This window comes from Crocuta crocuta, unplaced genomic scaffold (genome assembly GCF_008692635.1).
Source record: "Crocuta crocuta isolate KB4526 unplaced genomic scaffold, BGI_CrCroc_1.0 scaffold29, whole genome shotgun sequence".
Classification (NCBI taxonomy): Eukaryota; Metazoa; Chordata; class Mammalia; order Carnivora; family Hyaenidae; genus Crocuta; species Crocuta crocuta.
Window position 1 is genome coordinate 5820675 of NW_027533280.1, and position 27457 is coordinate 5848131.

General features: G+C 39.7%; 1 protein-coding gene and 1 non-coding gene across 2 annotated transcripts in view; one reads left to right on the forward strand and one right to left on the reverse strand.

The window, feature by feature from the left end:
* The window catches only part of MAPKAPK5 (MAPK activated protein kinase 5), a 43983-nt gene that overhangs the window by 12496 nt on the left and 4030 nt on the right, over positions 1–27457 (forward strand). Inside the window, exons 2-10 of the mRNA XM_077748076.1 lie at positions 1279–1352; positions 2070–2145; positions 2703–2800; positions 4267–4375; positions 5988–6077; positions 6864–6959; positions 21316–21396; positions 23714–23901; positions 26045–26165. Of these exons, the coding sequence (XP_077604202.1) occupies positions 1279–1352; positions 2070–2145; positions 2703–2800; positions 4267–4375; positions 5988–6077; positions 6864–6959; positions 21316–21396; positions 23714–23901; positions 26045–26165 (933 nt within the window). The remainder of the gene's footprint in view (positions 1–1278; positions 1353–2069; positions 2146–2702; positions 2801–4266; positions 4376–5987; positions 6078–6863; positions 6960–21315; positions 21397–23713; positions 23902–26044; positions 26166–27457) is intronic.
* Positions 5076–5228, reverse strand: LOC144218226 (small nucleolar RNA SNORA62/SNORA6 family). The gene has a single exon (XR_013331086.1). It is a non-coding gene; the product is annotated as a small nucleolar RNA SNORA62/SNORA6 family (small nucleolar RNA).

The following is a 27457-nucleotide window of genomic DNA, read 5'->3' on the forward strand; positions in this document are numbered from 1 at the left end:
ATGGTGCTAGGGAAGTGCCATATATTCTAGTCTTAATTAATGCCTGTAACTCACCATGTGACTTTGACAAATTTCTTAATCCCAGTATACAGTTTGTCAGAAGGGAGTTTATGTAATGACCTTACTGATCTTTCCCAGATCAGTACCCCTCCTGTCATTGGGTTTAGTCTACCTTTCTTGTCATTCATTCCAGTTATTGACCACTTACTATATGATGGGAACCTTTATCAAGAACGGGGCAGCAGAGAGATGTGGAGTTGATGGCTATTCTAATCCTATTTTATATGCTTGCATATTATATTAATTGGACAGAAGCTCTATTTTCATCTCTAAACCTAGCGCAGTGTCTGGCACATAACAGCTGCTCAATGAGTGTGTGTTACGTGGACAGATAACTTGTTCCCATATACTGGGAATTGGTGTTCTATTAGATTTTCATTGCAACAAAACAATTTGAGTGTTTCATGAGTTTTAGCCTAATTTTTCAAGGTCTGCTTTTGGTTTCCTTTTCTTCCTGTGGAACCTGAAAAATGAATTTTAGCCTACCACAACTTAAATATATGGCTTTCTTGAAAGCATATGGCAATAGAAGTTTAACATATAGTGATTAGACAGGAATTCCATAAAAACGATAGAGGCTATACCTGGAACTACTGAAAGCTATTAAAAGTATAAATAAAACAACTGAAAACTGTAAAAAAATATAGTTACCCAATGAATATGATAATGTCTTTATATTCAAAATGATGCCATTGAAAATCAGATTAATTTATTATTCACTAGTACCTTATTTGAACTTTTAAGTCTCAATTTATTTATTAAATAACAATTTACTGTTTGGTCAACTTGTTCAAGAGTATAGGCCTCTGGATCATAGAAGCATACATCAGATCAGTCTTTATGGAACCTCAAAAAATGTACTTGACAGTTTTAGCAAGTGAATATTTAGTAGTGAAATATTTTAAAGGAATGTCTTCCTCTCACGCTCCCCCCCAAAAAACATTGAGTATCTACTCAAATGGACCTTGTAGATGAGCTGAAGAATTTCTTCTTATTTTACAGTGTTTGCTTTCTCTTTTATTGGAAAACAGTGCCTAACCTAGTTATTTAGACAAAATATCTAATTATAAAGCCAAAAGAATGCAAATCTCTGCTTCTCAGTTTCTCTTAGAAGCTGAAGTATTGAGTGATAAGGTTTTCTATTGTCCCACCCTGCTTAATTTTCAGCTTTTTAATTGGAGAATCATTTTCTGCCCCCTCCCTTTTCTATTTTAATAGGAAACCTCCATTTTAGAGGAATACAATATCAATTGGACTCAGAAGCTGGGAGCTGGAATTAGTGGTCCAGTTAGGTAAGAAACCCACCTGCAAAATATGGCAAAACTGTTTTTAAAAAGGCCATTTGACATACATCGTCCATTAGAAGCAGCAGGTGTGCCACTTTTGTGAAATAACTAATTTGACAAGTGGAGGTATTTATGTTAGGCTTTTTCTCATCCATTTAGAAATATATATGTAAATGAGTCATGTGGTCTATAACATAGAATCATTTAAGATAATGATATTGTAGAGCTTCTCTTGAGAGTTGCCTCTAGCCAGCAGAGGCCATTATTCCTTCCTTGGCCATCCTCAAGTTGCTTTCACATGGTGTAGGAGCTGAGGCCTGTGTAGGGTAGGTGAGATGGCTTTTCTGCCTCTCTGCCTGCTAGCCCTAGGGGCAAGGTTGTTTGGATGTATCGGGATACATTCTTGATTAGAAGTACAATTCTAAGGGGACACCTGAGTGGTTCAGTCAGCTGGGTGTCCGACTCTTGGTTTTGGCTCAGGTCATGATCTCATGGTTCATGAGATTGAGTTCTGTGTTAGGCTCTGTGCTGACAGCGTGGGGCCTGCTTGGGATTCTCTTTCTCCCTCTCTCTCTGCCCCTCCCCTGCTCATGTTCTCTCTCTTTCTCAAAATAAATAAGTAGACATTAAAAAAAAGTACAATTCTAGAAGAACAAACTTGTTAAATTAGTTTTCACTATTATATAGATGATTTCTGATTGAATTTTTTTACTCCAAATCTAGAGTCTGTGTGAAGAAATCTACTCAAGAACGGTTTGCACTGAAAATTCTTTTTGATCGTCCAAAAGCTAGAAATGAGGTATGGCCCTTTATTGCCTTGATTTGTCTAAGTATTGGAAGTGCCTAAGAATTATTCTTTTTACAAGTCAGGCAGAGAATAGAGAGATGCACAAAGAATTTTATATCCATATTTACCCCTATTCATGTTTTCATTATAAAGCAGTCCCATATCTATCAGTGCCAAAGGCTGGTAGAGCCTTATTTCCTTTCAACCACCTCTTATTCTTTCTCAATTAATGTGGTTCTTGTACCCTGAACTACTCAGGTTTACCTCAGCTTGGACTTATTGGACAAGGTCCTTGAAGAGTGGAGAATGGTGATGTCCTGTCAATGTGCTCTAGTAGGGCTGTGAGGATGTGTTTCTAGTTTTAAAAAAAATACACATTTGTTTTAAATAATCTGGATATGGTGATGACATGTTAGGAACATGTACGATGGAGGACCTTAGTCTTTTGCTTAGAGATAGATGAATACTTTTTGAAACAAAATGAGCTATTTGCCAGATTTTTCATTTGGTAATAGATGGGGCAGCAGAAAGTAAATTTGTTGGTGAGGTGAATCTCTGTTCTCTTTAAGGTACGTCTGCACATGATGTGTGCCACACACCCAAATATAGTTCAAATTATTGAAGTGTTTGCTAACAGTGTACAGTTTCCTCATGAGTCCAGCCCCAGGTAAGACTACATAGGGGTCATCACCTCATGTCCACCTCTCCACATGGAGGCCAAAGTGTAGTGGGGTTTTCCTCTCTTTTGTGCTTTCTCCCCATTCCCCTTTCTCTCCATCCTTCCTCCCTTCCGTCCCTAGCTGCCTGCTTCCCTCCCTCTTTTTTCTTTTTATTTTGTAAAATTTCAAACATTTGTAAAAGCAGACAGAATTATGTAATGCATCCCTAGGTACCCATCACCCAACCTCAACAGTTACCAACTCATTGCCAGTCATGTTTCATCTCCACCCCACCTACTTCTGGGGCCCCTTGATTATTGATTACTTTCTCTTTAAAAAGAAGTATGTACTGTGTAATTAAACATTCTATTTCAAATTAGTGAAAGAGGACCAAATATTACAAGGCACTGTCTTTGAAGTCGATATGGCAAAAAGCCCTTATTGTTTAGTCTGACATTCCTTTTAAAGGAAGAAATCAGCATTATTCTTTTAGCTGCCAAATATTTGGCAAGCCCATTGTGTGGCATTCTAAGTGTCTTCTAGGGAATTCAAAGTTAAATAAGATATGGTTTCTGCTGGGGGTACTGAGATGTAAACCTATCATCATAGCAGTGTGATAGGCACCAAGAAGAGGCATCCATAAAATATTTTGAGCTCATAAAGGAGAGGAGAGCTGCTAACTGTAGGCTAGGGAAACAGGGTGTCTCACACAGCGTTTATGTTGGGGCTAGGACATGAAGGGATGGGTAGGAGTCTTCTGGGTGGACAAAGAAGATGGATTTGTAAAAACAAAGGGGAAATCAAATGATTATTTCTTACAACTGTGCTCTGTTGGTGAAAGCATTTGGATGGAAGCTGGAAGCGTTTATATTTATATCAAAGAATGTTAACCAGAATTCCGATTTTTCTTTTTGACAGCATGAGAATTTTTGCTTTTTTTAGTAGCTGTCCTGCTGGGTATGCTGTGGGTCACATGGAAAACCACTGTAGTGGGGGAAGGAGTGGAAAGAGACAGAGAGACACAGACATAGATACAGACACAGACAAAGAATGAGAGTGAATTACCAGGTGGCCCAACACCAGCCAAGTGACTTGAAATTCACGTCCTACACAAAGTCATACTCTGTTTTCAATACACTTTCCATCTAGCTGCTCTAAAATACAATACAAAACATGTCACTTAAGAGATCACCCCCCCCCTTAACATCTAGTAATAACAAGTTAAGGATAGTATTTTCAAAAGGATCATTGTCTTCAAAACTTATTTTACTCCCATTTAACTTAGAAAATTTTAGGTGTGGGATATTTCCCATTTATAGTGTGCAGTTGGTAGTGCCAAGGGTCCACTCAGAGGGGCGTGGGTGGGTCAGACTTAGGAAGCAGTTACACATTTGGTACATGAGGCATCTTTAGGTTAGCTATTTGATGTTTCAGGTTTTTTTTTAACTTAACAAAATCAAATGCTTTCAAACAGGGCTCGACTCTTAATTGTAATGGAGATGATGGAAGGGGGAGAGCTATTTCACAGAATCAGCCAGCACCGGCACTTTACAGAGAAGCAAGCCAGCCAAGTAACAAAGCAGGCAAGTTAACCCCGGGTACCAATCAAACTGCCAACAATGTTGGTTAACAAGCACAATTTCATTGGGGGGAATAAAAGAAAGCTTGAAGAAAAGCTCTATTTGATCTCTCATTGCCTGCTTTGTTATGTAATCAGAAAAGATGCTTTGACAGGAGAAAGGTGACCCCTTTTATGCTTTGGTGGGGGACACTGTATTTTTAAGTGGTTGTCAATTGCTTGTCTATTTTAAGATTTAAATGCACTCTGGAAGGAAGGTAATCTTTTAATTCCTTTTTAGACTGTAGATATTAAACATGTTGTGTCCAAGCACTGTTGTTGGACTTTGAGATAAATTGCTACTGATAACACCTGAAAGATTGTATGGTATAAAAATATGTTCTAAGATGATTGTATACAAAATACTTTTTGCTTCTGAGTCACCTTACCAGATTTTAATAGAATTCTAAGGTCTTTGTAATTCTGAGTTATTCCTGATTATAATCTTTCTATTTTGACATCGTTTTTTTTTGCTACAGAAATGGTTTATATCACAAACAATACTAGGACTCTAACTGGAAATTACCTCTTGAAAAGGTGAAAAGCTAGACCCTCAAAGCTTATCTTCAGGCCACGCAAGCAAAGCAAAAAGCAGGAAGCATAGCCCAATTCGTTCTTAATAAAAAATTCTTCCAAATTATCCATGAGCCTCAAGCAATTTTTCCACTTGTAGTAAGAATTACTATCAAACTCTACTTATTGGGCTAGAGACCCTTGCGGTGTTAGTGGAAGACTTGCTCCTTTATAGCACACTACCTACACTTGTGAGTGCAGCGGGCAGCCAGCAGCCTCAAATCCAAGCTCTACCAAGGTGAAGGAGCCTCATGCATTATTTGAAACCTCCTTTCTGGTAGGGAGGAACTGATATTTGCAATGCCAACACAATTTCATACTGAGAACTGAAGAACAGGTAGAAATTATTCTGTGTAATTTTTTAAAAATTACACCTTGTATTTTTCAAATATTTCGAATCTTAGGATGTGCTCTGATAATCTTTGTAAAACAAAAACCCTTCAAACCCACCTAAATAGGTGAAATTTCATTTCAACGAATGGGATGAGCAAATTGGAACATCAGGTGGAAAAATCCAGTTAGCTACTTTCTTTTTTCTCAGAGGCAGAGCTTGGAGTTGAGCCCCCTGGATAGTGCAGGTCCCTTCTGAGTCAGGTGATAGTGGCCACTGCCCTGCTGGGCGAAACCCATGCCTACGAAGGCTGCGGGCCCAAAGCTTACTCTGCAGCCTCATTGCATCTCACATGAGTGGAATTAGAAGCACTTCATTCTTCCCATTTCATACAGGATTTAACCATCAGTTTACTTTGACAAATGAAGTGTTTTGCTGTTGTATTTTTCTCTTTGTTTAATAAAATACAGGTTGCAGTTAAAGTAAGCCTAATTCATTTCTATTCCTTGGTACCCAGAGTCTTACTTAATTTCTACTTTAAAACTGAAAACTGACCATAGTTGCAATTGACTTAATTAAGGATTTTTTTTTTTTTAAATCCTGTGTTCTCTAAGCCAAGTGCATTAAAGAGCTATCTTTTCTAAGATGTGGTTGCTCCACTCTCCTTTTCCAGATAGCTTTGGCTCTACAGCACTGTCACTTGTTAAACATCGCTCACAGAGACCTCAAGCCTGAAAATCTGCTCTTCAAGGATAACTCTTTGGTGAGATGACTTGTTCTTCTGCATTTTAGTGCTGCCACTCTCAACATAGTTCAGGAATGGGTGTGTAGGTGTGTATGTGTGTGGAGTGCTCTGAATCCATGCTGAAGAGGCTTTAAGCCAAAGTGCTTCAGGCAGCCCACTTTTTCCACTTGATTCCCTCCTAGAGGCTCAGAGAAATTCTGTAACCCTGGCATTAATAATGTTGGATTGGTACTGATATGCATGTATAAGACTTAAGATTTTGGATATTATTTGGAGGTACTTTGGGAAGGGGCAGTAATCTATATGCTGTTAAAAATTACCTTCAGGCATAATGGTTGTATTTGCTGTTAATCTTGATCAGGTGTTTTTTCCTCTCCAGTCTCACCCCCTGCCTTATGTACCATGTCCTACCAAATAAGTTGCTCTGGCAATCTTGAAGCTGATGGTAAAAGTGATATCTCACCCTGGATTGAAAAGAGATGATGGGTCAGTAGATAGAGTCAGGGGGCTCTTGGCTAAGATCTCTTTTTTTTTTTTTCCTTTTGGCTACGAACTTGATTTTAGTACTGCATATTACTAGTCATGAAACAAAGCCAATTATGAGTGGGCAGATATTCTTTACCTCTGTATTACTAAGAAAAATTCTTCAGTATGAATCATTGTCTTCAGATGTGAGGACATGCTATTCATAGGCTCAGGTGTCAGTTAGAAACTCATGAGCCGAGAGCTCAAGGTAACATGTCCTCCACCTGGATTTTCTGCTAGAGAACTCTGGAGCAATAACTTCCATTTGCTTTATTTCAGGATGCCCCAGTGAAGTTGTGTGACTTTGGGTTTGCCAAAATTGACCAAGGTGACTTGATGACACCCCAATTCACCCCTTATTATGTAGCACCTCAGGTAAGCATTTGCTGTTTCTGCCATAGGATGTATCACCATGCTGTCTATAGATTCAGGTTTCTTCTCTTCTACAGCACAAGGAGGTGTGTATTACAGACGGGAAGGGGAGAACTCAGCTTCAGAAACCGACAGTCTGCTTAATTAGGTGCAGGCATTTTATTCTTTTAAAATCAACTTCTTGAGGCACCTGGGTGGCTCAGTTGGTTAAGTGTCTGACTTTGGCTCAGGTCATGATCTTGCAGTTTGTGAGTTCAAGCCCTGTGTCGTGCTCTGTGCTAATAGCTCAGAGCCTGGAGCCTGCTTTGGATTCTGTCTCCCTCTCTTTCTGCCCCTTCCCCATTCATGCTCTCTCTTCTCTCTCAAAAATAAATAAACATTTAAAAAATTTAAGGGGAACATGGGTGGCTCAGTTGGTTAGGTCTCTAACTTTGGCTCAGGGCATGATCTTGCAGTTTATGAGTTTGAGCCCCTCCATCGGGCTCTGTGCTGACAGCTCAGAGCCTGGACCCTGCTTCAGATTCTGTGTTTTCCTCTCTCTCTGCCCTTCCCTGACTTGTGCTCTGTCTCTCTCTCAAAAATAGATACACATTAAAAACAATTTTAAAAAATAAAATCAACTACTTTTAAAATCAAGGTTTTTTGAGCGGGGGCGCCTGGGTGGCTAAGTCGGTTAAGTGTTCCGCTTCGGCTCAGGTCATGATCTCAACGGTTTGTGGGTTCGAGCTCCGCATCAGGCTCTGTGCTGACAGCTAGCTCAGAGCCTGGAGCCTGCTTCAGATTCTATGTCTTCCTGTCTCTCTGACCCTCCCCTACTCACGCTGCCCCCCCTCTCAGAAATAAATTTTAAAAATGTTTAAAAAAATAAAATAAAGGTTTTTTTAATGTACGATAAAATACTCCTACTTTAAGCATAGTTTGATGAGCTTTGACAAGCAGATGCTCCTGCATAATTACCACCACAATCAAGATATAAAATATTTCCATCACTTCAGAATCTCTTATGAACCTTTGCAGTCAGTCTGCCCCTGGATTTACCCCTAGCCACCACTGATCTGCTTTCTGTCATCATGGATTAGTTTTGCTGGTTGTAGAAATTCCTATGAATGGAACTCATGTACCTGTTGTATTTCACTTCTTTTGCTCAGCATGTGTTTGAAATTCATCCATGTTGCTGCACATACCATCAGTTCCTTTTTATTGTTAAGTAGTATTCTTATCATAGGACTAAGCCATTCATTTGTTTATCCATTCACTGACTAATGGCTATTTTGGTTTTTTTCCATTTGGACTGTAATGAATAAAGCTGCTAGGAACATTAATTTACAAATTTTGGGGGACACCTTTTCCAAAATGATTGTACAATTTTACATATTCACTAGTTGAAGAGGTTCAGTTGCTTCATGTTCTTACCACCAACTTATGTTATAATTTATAATCTTAGCCTTTCTGGTAGGTCCATAGTATTATTTCATTATGGATTTAATTACAGCATTTTCTTAATGGCTATTCTTGAGTATTTTTTCATGTGTTTGTGGGACATTCTTTTGTGAAATATGTGTACAACATTCTTTTATAAAGTATGGGTACAAATCTTTTGCCCTTTTTTGGTTGTTTTATGATTGACGTATAAAAAGTTCTTACCATTTTCTGGATACAAGTTTTTTGTTGTATATTTGTATTACTTTTTGTTGCTATTGCCACAGTGACAAATTGCCACAAATTTAGTGGCTTAAAACAACACATTTATTATCTCAGAGTTTCGGAAGTTAGAAATCTGAAATGGTTCAAGGTGTTGGCAGCACTGTGTTCTTCTGGAAGCTCTAAGGGGGAATTCATTCCCTTGCCTTTTCCAGCTTTGCGAGGTGCCTGTGTTCTTTGGCTGGTAGCCTCTTCTTCCATTTTCAAAGCCAGTAGTATAGCATCTTCCAGTTTCTCTGATACTCTTGCTTCCCATTTATAATTTTGATTGCATTAGACACACCCAGATAATCCAGGATAGTGCCCCATCTCAAGATCCTGCATTTAATAAAATCTGCAGAGTCCCTTTGCTCTGCGGCGTAACATGTTCACAGGCTCCAGGGATTAGGATATGGATATCCTTGGGGAGCCATTATTCTGCTACCACATATATATTATGAATATTTCTCTCTGACTGTAGCTTGCATTTCAGTTTTCTTAGTGGTCTTTTGAATAGCAACATTTTTTGTTTTTATTTTTAAAAAGTTTTTTTAATTTGCTGGGTGAAGCTGTTTCCACCTCTCCCACGTACATGCATGCACACCACACTGATCCACCCCAGTAAGCTAAGCAGTGCCACCTAGTGGAGACAGAAGCATTACACCGAATCCTGCCCAAGTGCACCCTTCAAGCACATCCCCTAGAAAAACAGCATAAGTCATTCCACCTGCTTAGTGTATGGACTACGGAAGGTTTCATAGTTTCAGTTCTAGGGGAGACTGGATGTAACTTCACTGGGGTTTCATTCTGTTCACTGGTTCATTTATTTGTTCATTTTATTTGCTTCTGTTTTTGCTTAAATTGTTTTCTTTTCTTTTCCTTATTCTTGAATAAAGAAAGAAAATTTCATTTTTTATTCCTTTATATTTTATTAAAATTTTTAAATTTTGGTTTCATTTTCTTTCATTTTATTATATATAAAGTTTTTTTTTTCAATTTTTAAATTTTTTCTCACCTTTTTTTTCCCTTTCCCTTTTTTCTCTATTCTATCGAGCTTCTTTCAACAAGCAGACCAAAACACACCTACGGTCTAGCTTTATTTGATTTTTTTGTTTTGTTTTTAATTCTTTACTTTTAATTTTTTACTTTATTTTTTCTTCCTCCAAAATGACAAAATGAAGGAGTTTACCCCAAAAGAAAGAAGAGGAAGAAATGGCAGCCAGGAAGAAATGACAACACAGATGTAAGCAAGTTGTCTGAACTAGAAGTTAGAACCACGATAATAAGAGTACTAACTGGGGTTGAAAAAATCATAGAATCCCTTTCTGTGGATATAAAAGAAAGAAAATCTAGTCAGGATGAAATTAAAAATGCTATAACCGAGATGCAGTCTTAAATGGATGCCACGACAGCAAAGATTGATAAAGCAGAGCAAAAAATCAGTGATTTAGAAGACCAAACTCTGGAGAATAATGGAGAAAAAAAGAGGGAAGCCAAGGCAAAGGAGCATGATTCAAGACTTTGTGAACTCAGTGACTTATTAAAAAGGAAGAACATCTGAATCCTAGGAGTCCCAGAAGATGAAGAGAGATAAAAAAGGGCAGAAGTTTTATGTGAGCAAATTATAGTGGAAAACTTTCCTAATCTGGGGAAGCACACAGACATCAAAATCCAAGAAGCACAGAGAACTCCCATTAGATTCAACAAAACTGACCATCACCAAGGCATATCATAATCACATTCACAAAATACACAGACAAGGAAAGATTTACGAAAGCAGCAAATGAAAAAAAAGTCCTTAACTATAAGGGAAGACAAATCAGGTTTGCAGCAGATCTATCCACAGAAACTTGGTAGGCCAGAAAAGATGTGGCAGGATATATCAATGGGAAAAATAATGTAGCCAAGAATTCTTTTTTTTTTTTTAATGTTTTATTTATTTTTGAGATAGAGACAGCGTGAGCAGGGGAGGGTCAGAGAGAGAGGGAGACACAGAATCTGAAACAGGCTCCAGGCTCTGAGCTATTCATCAGCACACAGCCCGATGCAGGGCTTGAACCCACGAACCGTGAGATCATGACCTGAGCTGAAGTCGGACGCTTAACCGACTGAGCCACCCAGGTGCCCCTAGCCAAGAATTCTTTATCCAGCAAAGCTGTCATTCAGAATAGAAGGAAAGATAAAGTGTTTCCTGGACAACAAAAACTAAAGGAGTTTGTGACTATTAAACTAGCCCTGCAGTAAATTTTAAGGAGAACTTTTGCATGGAGAAAAAGACAAAATAGAAAAGACCAAAAGCAACAAAGACTAGGAAGGACTAGAGAGCATCATCAGAAACACCAACTCAACAGGCAAAACAATGGTCCTAAATTCATATCTTTCAGTACTCTAAATGTCAGTGGACTAAATGCTCCAATCAAAAGATACAAGGTATCGGAATGGATAAAATAAGACCCATTTATATGCTGCTTACAAGAGACTCATTTTAGACCTAAAGACGCCTGTAGATTGAAAGGAAGGGGATGGAGAACCATCTATCATGCTAATGGTTGTCAAAAGAAAGCTGCTGTAGCCATACTTATATCAGACAAACTAGATTTTAAAATAAAGACTGTAACAAGGGATGAAGAAGGGCATTATATTAAGGGGTCTATCCACCAAGAAGATCTAACAATGGTAAGTACTTATGCCCCCAGTGTGGAACACCCAAATGTGTAAATCAATCACAAATATAGAGAAACTCATTGATAATAATACCATAATGGTAGGGGACTTCAACACCCCACTTACAGCAATGGACAGATCACCTAAGCAGAAAATCAGCAAGGAAACAATGGCTCTGAATGACACACTGGACCAGATGGACTTAAGAGATATATTCAGAACATTTCATCCTAAAGCAGTAGAATATACACATTCTTCTTGAGTGCACATGGAACATAGTCCAGCGTAGATCACACACTGGGTCACAAATCAACCCTCAACAAGTACAAAAAGTTTGAGATCATACCTTGCATATTTTCAGATCACAACACTATAAAACTCAAAATCAACCACAAGAAGAAATTTGGAAAGACCATGACTACTTAGAGATTAAAGAACATTCTACTAAATAATGAATGGGTTAACCAAGAAATTAAAGAGGAAATTGAAAATACATAGAAGCCAGTGAAAATGAAAACATAATAACCCAAAACCTCTGGGATGTGCCAAAGGCATTGGGAACTATATATAAACCAATCCAGACCTTCCTAAAGGAGAAAGATAGATCTCAAATATACAACCTAACCTTACACCTAAAAGAGCTGGAAAAAGAACAGCAAATAAAGCCCAAAATCAGCAGAAGAGGAAATAATAAAAATTTTAGCAGAAATAAATTATATTAAATCAGAAAAACAGAACAGATCAACGAAACCAGAAGCTGATTCTTTTAAAGAATTAACAAAATCGATAACTGCCTAGCCAGATTTATCAAAGAGAAAAAGGAAAGGACCCAAATAAACAAAATCACTAATGAAAGAGGAGAGATCACAACCATCACTGCAGAAATACAAATGATAATAAGATAATATTATGAGCAATTATATGCCAGCAAATTGGTCAATTTGGAAGAAATGGACAAATTCCTAGAAACATATAAACTGCCAAAACTGAAACAGGGAGAAATAGAAAATCTGAATACACTCATAGCCAGTAAAGAAATGGGATCAGTAATCAAAAATCTCCCAACCAACGAGTTCAGGGCCGGATGGCTTTCCAGGGGAATTCTCCAAACATTTAAAGAAGAGTTAACATCTATTCTTTTGAAGCTATTCCAAAACCAGACAAAGACCTCACTAAAAAGGGGAACTATAGACCAATTTTCCTGATGAACATTGATGCAAAAATTCTCAACAAGATATGAGCCAACTGGATCCAACAAAACATTAAAAGAATTATTCACCATAATCAAATGGGATTTATTGCTGGGATGTGCAAATAAATTTGTGCAATATCCACAAATCAACCAATGTGATACAATCATGTTAATAAAAGAAAGAATAAGAACCATATAATCCTCTCAATAGATGCTGAAAAAGCATTTGACAAAATACAGCACTGTTTCTTGATAAAAATCCTCATCCTCAAAAAAGTAGAGATAGAAGGATCATATCTCAAAATCATAAAGGTCATATATGAAAGACCCACTGCTAATACCATCCTCAATGCAGAAAAATTGAGAGCTTTCCCCCTAAGTACAGGAATGCGACAGGGATATCCACTCTCACCACTGTAAATCAGCATAATGTTGGAAGTCCTAGCCTCAGCAATCAGAGAAGAGAAAGAAATAAAAGGCATAAATCGGCAAGGAGAAACTCAAACTTCCACTCTTTGCAGGCGACATGATACTCTAAGAGGAAAACCCAAAAGATTCCACCAAAAAACTGCTAGGACTGATTAATGGGTTCAGCAAAGTTGTAGGATATAAATCAATGTACAACACCAATAATGAAGCAACAGAGAAATCAAGGAATTGATCCCATTCACAGTTCTACCAAAAACCATAAAATACCTCAGAATAAACCTAACTAAAGAGGTGAAAAATCTATACACTGAAAACTATAAAAAGCTTATGAAAAAAATTGAAGACAACGCACGCACACACAAATTGAAAAATATTCCATGATCAATGGATTGGAAGAACAAATATTGTTAAAAATGTTGATACTACTCAAAGCAATCTACATATTCAATGCAATCACTAATAACACCAGCATTCTTCACAGAGCTAGAACAAACAGTCCTAAAATTTGTATGGAACGAGAAAAGACTCAATAGTCACAGCAAGCTGAGAAAGAAAAGCAGAGCTGGAAGCATCACAATTCTGGATGTCAAGCTGTATTACAAAGCTGTAATCATCAAGACAGTCTGGTACTGGCACAAAAACAGACACTCAGATCAATAGAACAGAATAGAGAACCCACAAACATATGGCCAACTAATCTTTGACAAAGCAGGAAAGAATATCCAATGGAAAAAAGACCGCCTCTTTGGCAAATGGTGTTGGGAAAACTGGACGGTGACATGTACAAGAACGAACTTGGACCACTTTCTTACACCATACACAAAAATAAACTCAAAATGGATGAAAGACCTAAACCTAAGACAGGAAGCCATCAAAATCCTACAGGAGAAAGCAGGTAAAAACGTCTTTGACCTCAGCCGCAGCAACTTCTTACTCAACACATCTCTGGAGGCAAGGGAAACAAAAGCAAAAATGAACTCTTGGGACTTCATCAAGATAAAAAGCTTCTGCACAGTGAGGGAAACAGCAAAACTAAAAGGCATCTGATGGAATGGGAGAAGATAATTGCAAATGACATCAGGTAAAGGATTAGTATCCAAAATCTATAAAGAGCTTATCAAACTCTGGGGCGCCTGGGTGGCTTAGTCGGTTAAGCGTCCGACTTTCGCTTAGGTCATGATCTCGCGGTTTGTGGGTTCGAGCCCCGCGTCGGGCTCTGTGCTGACTGCCAGCTCAGAGCCTGGAGCCTGTTTCAGTCTGTGACTCCCTCTCTCTCTGACCCTCCCCTGCTCACGCTGTCTCTCTCTCTCTCCTAGAAATAAATAAAAATATTTAAAAAAAAAGAGCTTATCAAACTCAATACCCAAAACAAATAATCCAGTAAAGAGATGGGCAAAAGACATGAAAAGACACTTCTCCAAAAAAGACAGCCAGATGGCCAACCAAGACATGAAAAATTGCTCAGTATCACTCATCAGGGAAATACAAATCAAAACCACAGTGAGATACCACCTCACACCTGTCAGAATGGCTAACATTAACAACTCAGGCAACAGCAGATGTTGGCAAGGATGCAGAGAAAGAGGCTCTCTTTTGCACTGCTAGTGGGAACGCAAACTGGTGCAGGCACTTTGGAAAACAGTATGGAGAGTCCTCAAAGACTTAAAAATAGAAGTACCCTATAACCCAGCATTTGCACTACTAGGTATTTATTCAAGGAATATAGGTGTAATATTTTGAAGGGGTGCATGCACTGTAATGTTTATAGCAGCACTATCAGCAATAGCCAAAGTGTGGAAAGAGCCCAAATGTCCATTGATAGATGAATGGATAAAGTAAACACACACACATATATATATGGATTATTACTCGGTGATCATAGAGAATGAAATCTTGCCATTTGCAACTATGTGGATGCAACTTCATGACTTTACTCATGAAGAATTTAAGGTATAAAAAAAGAATTTAAGGTATAAAACAGATGAACATAAGGGAAGAAAATATAAAAACAGGGAGGGGGACAAAACATAAGAGACTCTTAAATACAGAGAACAGGGTTGCTGGAGGGTTCTGGGAGGGGGGATGAGCCGGCTAAATGGGTAAGGGGCAGTAAGGAATCTACTTCTGAAATCATTGTTGTACTATATGCTAACTAACTCGATGTAGATTTAAAAAAATAATAAATAAAAAGATTGGTATTTTGGAGTTTGCATTGTAGAAAATATTTAATGATTCAGTCAATTTAATAAAACATCTATTAAGTTTTGTATTTAATCTTTTAAAACGTTTATTTACTCTTGAGAGAGACAGAGTGTGAATGGGTAGGGGCATGACCTGAACTGAAGTTGAACACTTAACTGACTGAGCCACCCAGGCACCCCGTGTTTATTTCTTTTTAATGTTTCTTCTCCATCATTAGCTTTGGCCTTGCCTATATGCCATGTACCTCAGAGGGGCTCTCAATTCACGTCTTCTCCTCTAGCACTAGATTGTGCGTGCTAGCCTGGTGGAGGGTATTGGCAACAACAGGTATCTGTTTTTCTGAACCAGCCTCAGTCTTGTGCAGGGCCTGTTGAGTGTCAGGTGAAAGTCTGTGCAGAAGTGTCTGTGAGCGGTGCAAACTCCCCTTGTTTCTGTGGTTCCTGCAGGGTCTGCTAGCCCCTCCTGTTAGTCCATACTTGGTCTTTTAGCAGTTTGTTAAAAATTTAGCTGAATTCTTTTTACTCATATGGCATGCTATAATGCCCCCTCCTGGTTCTGTCATAGGTGAGCCAGTTTTTACATCTTGCTTCTTCTTGGAAGGGCCTGTCTTTCTTTAGATTGCAGAATATTTCATTGCCTTGAGACCTCTGATCTCTAATGGGTTCACGAAAAGTGAGGATTTTGTAGTTTAGTTTTTCCTTGTTGTCAGGATGGGAGTAACACTCCAGCTTTCTACATCCTGGATCCTAATCAGGTCTCAGCAGTTTGACTGTAGTGTAGGTGTTTGTTTTTCCTGCTAGGGGTTTCTTGAGTTCCTTGGATCTGTCAGTTTACGGTGTTTATCAGTTTAGGACAATTTTCTCGCATTTTTAAAAATATTTTTCTGCTTGTCCTCTTTGCCTTTTCCTCAAGACTCCAGTTACATGTAGGTTAGATCACACACAGAGCATTGAGGTTCTGTTTTTTGTTTGTTTGTTTGTTTGTTTAGGATTTTATTTTTAAGTAATCTCTACACCCAAGGTAGGGCTCAAACTCACAACCTCGAGATCAAGAGTTTTATGGTCCCTCGACTGAGCCAGCCAGGCACTCCATGGTCTTTTTTTTTTTTTTTCATCTTTTTTTTGTCTGTTTCACTTTGGCTGAATTCTGTTACTATGATTTGAATTTCACTACTCTTCTGCATTGTCTAATCTGTGATTTTCTTCATTTCTTTAAAAAAATTTTTTTAATGTCTTTTATTTATTTCTGAGAGACAGAGAGACAGCATGAGCAGTGGAGGGTCAGAGAAAGAGGGAGACACAGAATCTGAAACAGGCTCCAGGCTCTGAGCTAGCTGTCAGCACAGAGCCCGACGCAGGGCTCAAACCCATGAACAATGGGATCATGACCTGAGCCGAAGTCGGACACTTAACCGATTGAGCCATCCAGGCGCCCTGAGAATTCTTCATTTCTGATTTATTTATTTATTTAATGTTTATTTATTTATTTTGAGAGAGAGGGCAAGAAAATCTCAAGCAGCCTCTGTACTGCCAGTGCAGAGCTTAATGCCGGGCTTCAACCCACAAATGGTGAGATCATGACCTGAGCTGAAAAAGTCGGTCAAAAGTTGGATGCTCAACCGAATGAGCCACCATGGTGCCCCATATTTCTGATTTATATCATCTGTTTCTTTTCTCCTTTTGTTCATGCTTACCTTAAAGTACCTCAACATATTTAATAACTTAATTAAATCCTTGTCTGCTGCTTGCACCACCCCCTGTCATTTCTGAGTCTGCTTTTATGACTGATTTTTTTCCTTCTTGGTTACAGATCACATTTCCTGGTTATGGATTACATTTTCCTGCTTCTTTGCATGTTGAAGAAATTTTGATTGGATGCTGGATGTTATAATATTATGTTGGTGAATGTTGGGTTTTGTTGTCATTTAAAAGTATTTAAAAAGGGATGCCTGGGTGGCTCAGTCAGCTAAGTGTTCGATTTCAGCTCACATCATGATCTCACAGTTCGTTGGGTTTGAGCCCTGTGTCAGGCTCTGTGCTGACAGCTCAGAGCCTGGAGCCTGCTTTGAATTCTGTGTCTCCCCTTCTCTCTGCTCCTCTCCCGCTTGCATTCTATGCCTGTCTCTCAGATAAACATTAAAAATAATTTTTTTTAAATAAAAGTATTGTTTTGGTGAGTGATAAGTTACATGCAGATCCACTTGGTTGTCTTGAAACTTGCTTTGCTTCTGCCACAGTGAGTCTAGATGAGGCCTTGTTCTCAGGTTACCTCAGCCCTGCTACCTAGAGGAAAACTTGTGGTCCCCAATTATTGATGCCCTAGATGATCAGTAAGATCTCTTTACTTTGGCTAGTTGGTCCTTAGGTACCTGCTAGTCTTCTGCGACATCTGGGAATTATTCAGCTTATATAGCTCCCGAGTAGTTGTTCTAGTAGCTGGATGCTTTTCTGGTCTCATGGAGTATTGCTCTTCCATGTGCAGCTTACTGCATTTACCCAAAGATCAAAGGGATCCTTATACAGATTTTTATGTACCTTCCCCACAGTTGGTAGTTGGCTCCACAAATTTTAGCCACACTACTGAATTCCTGTGAGCCCTCTGTACTCTGCTTAGATCCTCTCCCTGCACTGCATTCCAGAAAATGCCTCTTGATAAATCATATGGATTACCACATTTGCTTGCTATATCTCAGGGTTCACTGAACTGTGTTGTATATTGTTCAGTGTCAGAAAACAAGTATTCTCTTACATTTTTTTTTAAGAAATGAAGGAATCTTTTTTTTTTTCAATTTTATTTTAGAGAGAGAGAGAGAGCATAAGCAAGGGGGAGAGGGGCATGGGGAGAGAGAGAATCTCAAGCAGGCTCCATGACTTGATATAGGGCTTGATCCCACGACCCTGGGATCATGAGCTGAGCCAAAATCTATAGTTGGACGACTAACTGACTGAACCACCCAGATGCCCTCGCTTTCTCTTATATCTTGTCCAATGTTCAAGTTGTATGTGGTGGGAAAGAAAGTTCTTAATTAAAGATGGTTAATCATGGCCAGAGTGTCATATTTTTTATATAGCTGATACTTATTCTTTTCAAGGTTTGTTTTACCAAAGAAGCCCTCTTTAAGGGAAAAAACTTTTATTGAAATATAATTGATACATGACAAATTATACATATTTAATTACTTTGTAAGTTTTAATATATATATTTATATATTCTCATTAAATCATCACCACAATCAAGGTAGTGAACATATTCATCACCCCCAAAAGTTGTAGCATACTCCTTGGTAACCTTTCCCTGCCTCTCTTCTTGTCCTCACGTTCCCTGGCAACCACTGATCTGCTTTCTGTCATTATAGATTATTTGCATTTTCTGCAGATTTATGTGTAAAGTAGTACATCATCCAGTATTTTCAGCTTTTGGTGTTTTCTTTCACTCAGCATAATTACCTGTTGTTACATGTATCAGTAAATAGTTGCTTTTACTGCTAATAAGTATTCCGTATGTTGATTTGTTTGTCCATTCATCTATTGGTGGCTATGTGGTTGTTTTCAGTTTTGGGCTATTACAAATAAAGGTCTTATAAACATTTGTATACAAGTTTTTGTACAAAATTATTTCCTTTTCTCTTGGGTAAATACCTAGAAGTGGAATAGCTAGATCATTATTTACAAGCTGACTAATTGTTTTCCAGAGTGGTTGTACGATTTTACATTCACATCAGCCTTAGAGTGTCTTAGAGTGTAAGGTGTCCACACTCTTACCTGCATTTGGTATGGGCAGTCTTTTATTATTTTTTTTAAGTTAATTTATTTATTGAGGGAGGTGGTGAGGCAGCGAGAGGAGAGAATCCTAAGCAGGCTCTGTGCTTAAACCCATGAACCCGTGAAATCATGATCTGAGCCAAAATCAAGAGTCAGACGTTTAATCCACTGAGCCACTTTGGCGCCCCAGACAGTCTTTTTAGTGGGGATGTAGTGGTATTTCACTGTGGTCTTAATTTGCACTTCTCTAATGACTAATGATGTTGAGCATCTTTTCATGGTGATTCTTTGCCTTTTGTATATTTTCTTTGGTGAAGCATCTGTTCAAATCGTTCCCCCCATTTTAATTTTAATTTGATTTAATTTTTTTTATTTATTTATATAATTTTGAAAAAGAGAGCAAGACAAAGAGGGAGAGAGTGAAAGTGGGGAGGGTCAGAGAGAGGAGGAAGAGAAAGAATCCCAAGCAGACTCCATGCTGTCAGCACAGAGCCCAACATGGGGCTCAAACCCACAGACCATGAGATTATGACCTGAGCTGAAATCAAGAGTTGATCGCTCAACTGACTGAGCCACCCAGGTGCTCCACCCCATTTTTAAAATTGTGTTGTTTTCTTATTGCTGAACTTGAGAGTTCTTTATGTATTCTAGATATAAGTCCTTTATCAGATATATGCTTTGGAAAGATTTTCTTCCAGTCTGTGGCTTATCTTTTCATTCTCTTCTTAACAGTGTCTTTTGAAGAGCAAAAGATTTTAATTTTGGTGAAAGCCAATTAATTTTTAAAAATGTTTTATGGACCTAGCTTTTGGTTTCCTATGTAAGAAATCTTTGCCTAACCCAAGATCACCCAGGATCTCCTCTTACAAGTTTTATAGTTTTAGGCTTTACATTTAGGTGTGTGATCCATTTTGATATAACTTTTGTATAATGCAGGAGTATGGAACCAAGTAATTTTTTAGCATTTTGATATCCAGTTCTGGTACCATTTGTTGAAAAGGGTATCTTTTCTTCATTGCATTGCTTTTGAGCCCTTGTCAAAGATCAACTGAATGTATATGTGTGGGTTTAATTTTGGATTTTTCTGTTCTGTTCCAGTGATCTCTTTGTCTTTATACCAGTACTGTACTGTCTTGATTACTGTGGCTTTATAATAATTATATAATATTTTATAATTATATAAAATAAAGTAGTGTTAGCTTTCCAACTTTTTTCTTAGTTGTTTTGGCTATTTTAATTTCTTTACATTTCTATATGAATTTTAGAATCAGCTGTTAATTTCTACAAAAGACCTTGCTGGGATTTTGACTAGGGTTCTTTTAGAGGTACGGTTCAAATATTGAACTAACTAATAGGGACACTAACATCCAAACAATACTGAGCCTTCTAACCCATAAGAAGGCTATATTGCTCCATTTAGTTTTGCTTTTATTTTGCCATTATTTTTACTTTATTTGTGTAGTTTTCAATGTACAGGTCTTTCCCATCTTTGTTAGATTTATCCTTACTATTTTTTGTGCTGTTATAAATGGTATTTTCTTTTTCAGGTTTAATTAATTCGCTTTATTCCTCTTGTATAAGAACACTATGTGGTGGCCATAGCTGGAGCCTGAGTTCTCTGCATGGAGACTCTCTGATGTGGTCAAGATGGTCAGTGAATTCCTGACAGGGAAACTTGGTGAACACAGTCTCTTTCCAGAGTGTTGGGTGGGGGGAGGCAGCTATAGGTCTTAGAGATGACATCAAAGATTGCTTTGGCAAAGTTGCCCCAGGTGACACTGTAGCCCCTGGCTGAGGTGTGACAGCTGTCAACACCTGCCATCAGCAGCTTTGTGGGCATGGGTGTCTGGGTGTGAGGGGGAAGCAGACCAGCGCAGAGTCACATCATCCTGTCACCTTCAAGGAATCTGTAGGGTGTGCCAGTAGTGTTCCCCCAGGGGTCTGCCTGCACAGGACAATGGAGAGCTTGGCCAGGATGATGGCCCCATGGATGGCAGTGGTTACCTCCTTGGAACACTTAACACCCAGACCGGCATGATTGCTATAGTCCTTGATGGCAACAAGTACCTCAAACCTGACCGACTGGCCAGCACTGCTCTGCTTTTATACAGGGATAAGGGAATGTCTGTCTCCAGGAAAAAGTACATGATCTCAGATGCCTTGATGGACAGGAAGAAGAGTTCAGTCTCTTTTAAGGACTTGATCATCATGTCCTTGACCTGGGTAAACACTGATAAATTGTTGGTTGTAAAAGGGGTAAAAGGTTTATGAAAGTTTGTGTTTTACAGAGGTTTGTTTTGTTTTGTTTTGTTTTGTTTTGAATTGTTGACCACCAGTGTCTATCCTCTTCAGCCTTCCAGAATTCTTTCTCAAGTTGTAGGTCATTGCTGTGGTTTTCAGTAAATTGTCCCCTTTGGTCTGATTCTGACAGGTACTGGAGGCTCAGAGAAGGCATCAGAAGGAGAAATCTGGCATCATACCTACCTCACCAACACCCTACACTTATAACAAGGTAGGGGAAGAGATACTTGCCTTCACCCCTCAGGTGTAGCTCTGCTTCTCCTGTGAGGTATTTGTGGCTCTTTGGGAATGTGGCTAAATCCATTCTTATTCCTGCCCAAAAGGCTGGCAGCAGCCACACATGCAGAAAAGTACTTGGAATTCAAGTTTTTTTCTGATGAAATGTGACATAAGGTTCCTGGCAATTGAGGTTTTGCAGCAGGAACCAAGGGCGATGGTCGCCTGTAGGTTATGTATTTGGGTAACTGTACAGTCCACTGACCACATTTAAAAGACATGGTTGTCTTGATTTTTTGAGGTGGAGGCCATTTCTGAGAACGTTTCATGGCCATTTATGGTACCATTTTTCTTACCCCAAAATACTGAACTTAGAACAGCGTCTGTGACACACAGCATGTGTTACTGCTACTATCACAGTTCTCAGTCTGCAGTCTACACATCAGGGTATCTGCTCGAAAGCACAAGAATATTAGGGCCTCTTAAAGCAGGTCCTGGAGTCACTGAGTAGATCAGAAAAAAAAAAAAATGCTGCTGCTGGGGGACTCATGCCTGAATGTAGATGACAGAGAAGGACCTGGGTGTGGTAAAAAGGCAGTAGGCCAGCTCTTCTTGGGTCCTGCACTTTAGAGGGTGGCGCACAAAGAACACACAGCTCCACTCATGACTCTGCACTTCACACTGTCACTGACACAGTGTAACCAGGACCCTGAACATCTAGTTTCATGATTAACACTTGTCAGTCCCCAAGTACTTACTGCTCCACATCTTCTTGGCCTCACAAACTCAAAACCACAGGCAGTTCTGCCCTTATGGAGTGAAGGTTTGAGGGCTGTGTGGATTATGGCATCAGATTCAGAAGCTGCTTCCTGCTTCTTGATGCAAGCTGGAAGTGAGTAGTAGAAGCACTTAGATGACATTGATTTACTTGCTAAAATCTTCTCGGCATGAATGCAGTGGATTCCTGTGTGATATATTATTTTCTGGTGCTATTTTTTTCTTTTCCTGTTCCATTTTGTAAACCTTATGGTGCTCACTAACTAGCATGGCATTCATAAAAATTACACACTGCATATGAGTAACATGTTGAAATAACAAAGAGCTCATATTACTTTTGAATGTGGATATATGTTCGTCTAGAGATAATCTTTATACTGGCAACTAAATGAACACTGAATGCTATATTTGCAAATAATATTTTAACAAAAATACATAGTAAGATGCAATTAAACTTTTAGAAGTTAAACAGATCAACCTCAATTTAAAAAAACAGTAGTATCAGTTTCCTCATGCGGAAAGTGAGGGATCTGAATTGTTTTTAAGATTCCTTTCATTTCTATGATTTTTTAATTATGTTCTATAGCATGGGTCATGTCATCTACAAACACCCATGAGTATGATGCCAAAACATGGGTAGGGGGAGTACCTGAGACACCCTGTTTTCAAGCTCTTCTCAGCAAGATGCAGCTGTGGTATGGCGAGAGCACGTGGCCGCAGCGGCAGGCTCCCTGGGCTGCCTTTCTCAGGCACACACTGCTTCTGTCCTGCAATTCAAGACAGGCTTGAATTGAAGCCTCTGAAGACCCAGGTTCTGAGGCAGGTAGATCTGCATTTAACTAACTTAGGAGTCCTTTATTAATAATCATGTTGTGGCTCTTGCCCATGAAGGCACCTTAACACCTACAGACAAAGTAGTTGGTGGTAATTTTCTTTCTCTTAGACGATCTTCCCCAAGAATGGCATATGGTCTTGCATATGGGTGCAGTGAGTCATCTGTGGGCAAAGGAGTGCTTGTAGACCTCCTGTTCTTCCGTCTACTGCCTCTTTCTGATCTGTGGCAAACTGCTTTGGGTTTTGATGAAATGACTTGTGGTATATCAAAGGGTCAGCCTGCCTGTGTCTTAGCTACTTTGTTCCTGTACCCTCAACCCTGCCCAGGTTGACATAGTACATGTTTCTCAACCAGCTGGTTTATATCTGTTACTAATATAGCTGGAGACGAAGTGTCATACACTGTACCCAAGGATCGGTTAGCAGCTTGGGCCTGAGTGGTGAGAATAAAATTGACTGTTTATTTTACCCTAGACTGGCCTTGTATGCTGGTGTGTATATATGTAGCGGTGGTGGCATAGAAAACATTTGGAGAGAAAGGTTAGTTCCCTTAAGACTTCTGAAACTTTTCCAGTCTCTGTTAAGTGGTTTTTGGAGATGCCAGCCTGTGTATGTTAGGGGCTCTTCCTGGGCTGGTCCTGGGGGCTTTATTTTGGGGCTGTACCTCTGCTCGTAAGTGACTGTTTTCTTTTTTCTTTCAGAGCTGTGACTTGTGGTCCCTAGGGGTGATCATCTATGTGATGTTGTGCGGATACCCTCCTTTTTACTCCAAACACCACAGCCGGACAATCCCAAAGGATATGCGGAGAAAGATCATGACAGGCAGTTTTGAGTTCCCAGAAGAAGAGTGGAGCCAGATTTCAGAGATGGCCAAAGATGTTGTGAGGAAGTGAGTCCCCAGCCTGCAGGGTGGGGAGGCCAAGGAGGCCTGAGGTGGTGGTGGAACACAGGGGAAAAGTCATTGGTTTCCCAGGCATGTTCCTTCCTGTTTGCACATCATAGATATCTCATTCCTGCGGTTTGAGATGAGAGCTCTGCATATCCACCTTGGTGAAAATGGAGCTTTGCTTCCACCTGTTGCATTCTTAGAATTTGTCTCCAGGGTTGTGAACCCAGGCCCCTCAGTAGCTAGTGTCTCTGTGAACATTAATTTAGGACCTCAAATGGTAAACCTTTGTAGTGTGCCCTTCCTGCATGTTAACCAGTCCTGTGGAACACACGTGGCATCAGGAACTGAACTCAGGGGCTAAGATGACAATGACATTTTAGCTTTTCATTCCTTGGCTGCTGGGGGTATGTGGCTGACTGTGTAGGCCTCTAGACTCCCCACTGCTGAGACAGATTTAGAAGATTTAGTGCTAGTGAGTGGCTGAGGGAGAGTTGACAGAGCCCTTTGGTAGCGGAAGGACTAGGTAAGAAGTCAGACCTAAATTTGAGGTATTTTGCCTTTCCTGCCCGCCTGTGTGGGAGGCCCACCTGCCTGGGATTTGGGCACTGTTCCAGCAATCCTACTGCTTCGTGTTCACTGAGCAATTTTCCCTCTTTTGGTTTTAGTTTTCTTTATCTGCAATGCAGTGAAGATAAGCATTAAAGGGGCAGTGCCCGGGAGCTGCCTCCTGACAGTACAGCCATTTCTCTGTGGAGATTACTCCCTTTCAAAAGTGAGCTTGTCCTGTTGGTTAAGAATCTGTGTGTATAAAGAGGGATTAGTTTCTAAACTATACAAGTAAAAGTTTTTAGGAGGGTGGAGGGAATGTTTACAGCATCATTTGTCTTGCCACGCTGTTTCCACACTGTATTCTCAGCTACTTAACCAAAACATCAGTGTCCTCTAAGTGGTTCTTTGTCAGTTCTGTAGAATATATTTCCTGTCCCTAGAGTGACATTGATTATCTTCTTTCAGTTTCCAGATTCTTTTCTTTTTCTTTTTTTTCTTTTTCTTTCCTTCCCTTCCCTTTCCTTTCCCTTTCCCCTTCCTTCCTTCCTTCCTTCCTTCCTTCCTTCCTTCCTTCCTTCCTTCCTTCCTTCCTTCCTTCCTTTTCAATGTTTGTTTATTTTTGAGGGGGAGAAGAGGCAGAGAGAGGGAGAGAGAAGATCCCGAGCAGGCTCTGCACTATGTGTGCAGAGCCTGATGCGGGGATCAAACCCATGAACCGTGAGATCATACATGACCTGAGCTGAAATCAAGAGTCGAATGCTTAACTGACTGAGCTACCCAGGTGCCCCTTGGATTCTTTTCTAAATAATCCTTTCTTTAGAATCTGAAGCTGTTTGTTCAGAATGATCCAGAAGGTTGCAGAGAACCTGAAAGAACAAGTGCACATGTTGTCCTTACTCTGACGTATATAGTCAGAGCATATGTAGTTGGAGGGGCTGTAAAAAGCCCAGGAAACATGCTGAAGTGAGCTAAGAATTATATCCGCATGAACAGACAAGATGTAAAGAATTATCAAAATGCAGATGGTACACAGCAATACATTCGACTTAGAAAGAAATGCCTTCTTCCCCTTCTCAGAGACTAAATTTTTAGCTTCTGAATATTTTTGGAATAAAGGGTTCATGTGGTTACAATCTAACAGTTTTATCACAAGTACCAACCTGGATTTTCATTACTACATGACCCTTCAATTAATTTTGTAGTGACTGTCAGTGAAAAGAGCACTTTGAGTCCCTTTTGGAAATTGGACCCCACTGTTCTAAAAACATGAATATGGAGATTCAAGTCTCAGGAACTGTAAGCTGTGTATGGTCTTACTGAATCTAGAACTCAGTCTGAAGTATCACTGAATTAAGCCTTTTCCTGTCTGTTTTATCTCACTCTGTTTAGTGTAGAAAGGACTACCAAAGGACACAGTGCCCTCACAACTAGTGGCTAGGAACTAGAACCCCAGCCCTGCCTGCAGATAGAAAGCCTAAGCTTGTAGGAGTTGGTAGAAAGTCAGAAGCTAGGGCTGGTAAGAACCAGACTCAGGAACTTCCTGGCCTTCTGGAAGTGACTATGCACAGCACCCCTGTTGGCCTTTTCTCCACAGGCTCTTGAAGGTCAAACCAGAGGAAAGACTCACCATTGAGGGCGTGTTGGACCACCCATGGCTCAACTCAACTGAGGCCTTGGATAATGTGCTACCCTCTGCTCAACTGATGATGGATAAGGTTTTGAATGATGCTTACTTTATTCACCAAAAAGGCTCTGCTGAGAAGGAATGCTCAACAAAGTTCAGGGAGGGGTCAAAGGCAGAGCAATACAGAGCACTCAGTCTTTACCAGAGAGATATCCCTGCTTTCCTGAAAGTCAGGATCTGAAATAAAACTTATTTGCATAAAGACCAGATCAAGGCCCGGTGAAGGAAAATCCAAATCTTCCATATTTATGCTATGGGGCTGGGGGAAACAGTACTATGAGACACCCTCCCTTCCCCCGAGGGGCTTAAACAAGACCTGTTGGAAAGACTAGTTTACCTGAAACAGGGAGGCAATATTTTAGATATCAGAGCTTTGCATGCTGCATCTTCTATGAATGCTGTGGGAATTCAGAAAAAGAAAACATCTTTGAAGGGGTGTAATTACGGAGAGTTCCCAAAGAGAAGGCAACTCCCCCATACTTATTAATTACTACATGGCAGTTTTTAACCTGTTCACAGGTTTAGCTATGAGCTGCCTCAGAGAACTTGAGCAGACTGCAGTAAGTGCCCAGGTGTAGGGAACCCCAGGAGCTAACCATTACAGACCGAAGTGCCTGAGTGGGAAAAATCACCTGGCTTATTAATGGGAAGTCCAGGAGACATCTGCAGCAGGGCTAATCTTTGAAAGTACACAGAGGAGCTTAAGTCTTAGTAGAGCATAGCTGAGAGGGCTTTGTAAATTTGGAGGAAGAGATTTGCCACAGGGAAGGTATTTAGGGAGGGTCAGCCAGACTTGCAGATCTTGCCAACCTAAGACTTCTGCAGTAATCTGCAAGCTGAGGGGCAGCTCTAGGAACAGAGAAGTGGAAACATATGAATAGACTCAATTTTTTTTTTTAATTTTTTTTTTTAATGTTTTATTTATTTCTAGGGGAGAGAGAGAGAGAGAGAGACAGCGTGAGCAGGAGAGGGTCAGAGAGAGAGGGAGTCACAGACTCCGAAACAGGCTCCAGGCTCTGAGCTGGCAGTCAGCACAGAGCCCGACGCAGGGCTCGAACCCACGAACCGCGAGATCATGACCTAAGCGAAAGTCGGACGCTTAACCGACTAAGCCACCCAGGCGCCCCTAGACTCAAAATTTTTTAAGACAGATTTCTACAATTTTTGGTGACTTAGTAGATAATAAGGGGACAGTGGGTGTCATATCCAGTGATACCATTGACAAATAGAGGGAAATCAGGAACAAAGCTGGTTTAGGTATTGTTTAGATGGACATGCAAATGAATGAGATGGGTTGTGTTGGACTATAGTGTAGTTGAGAGG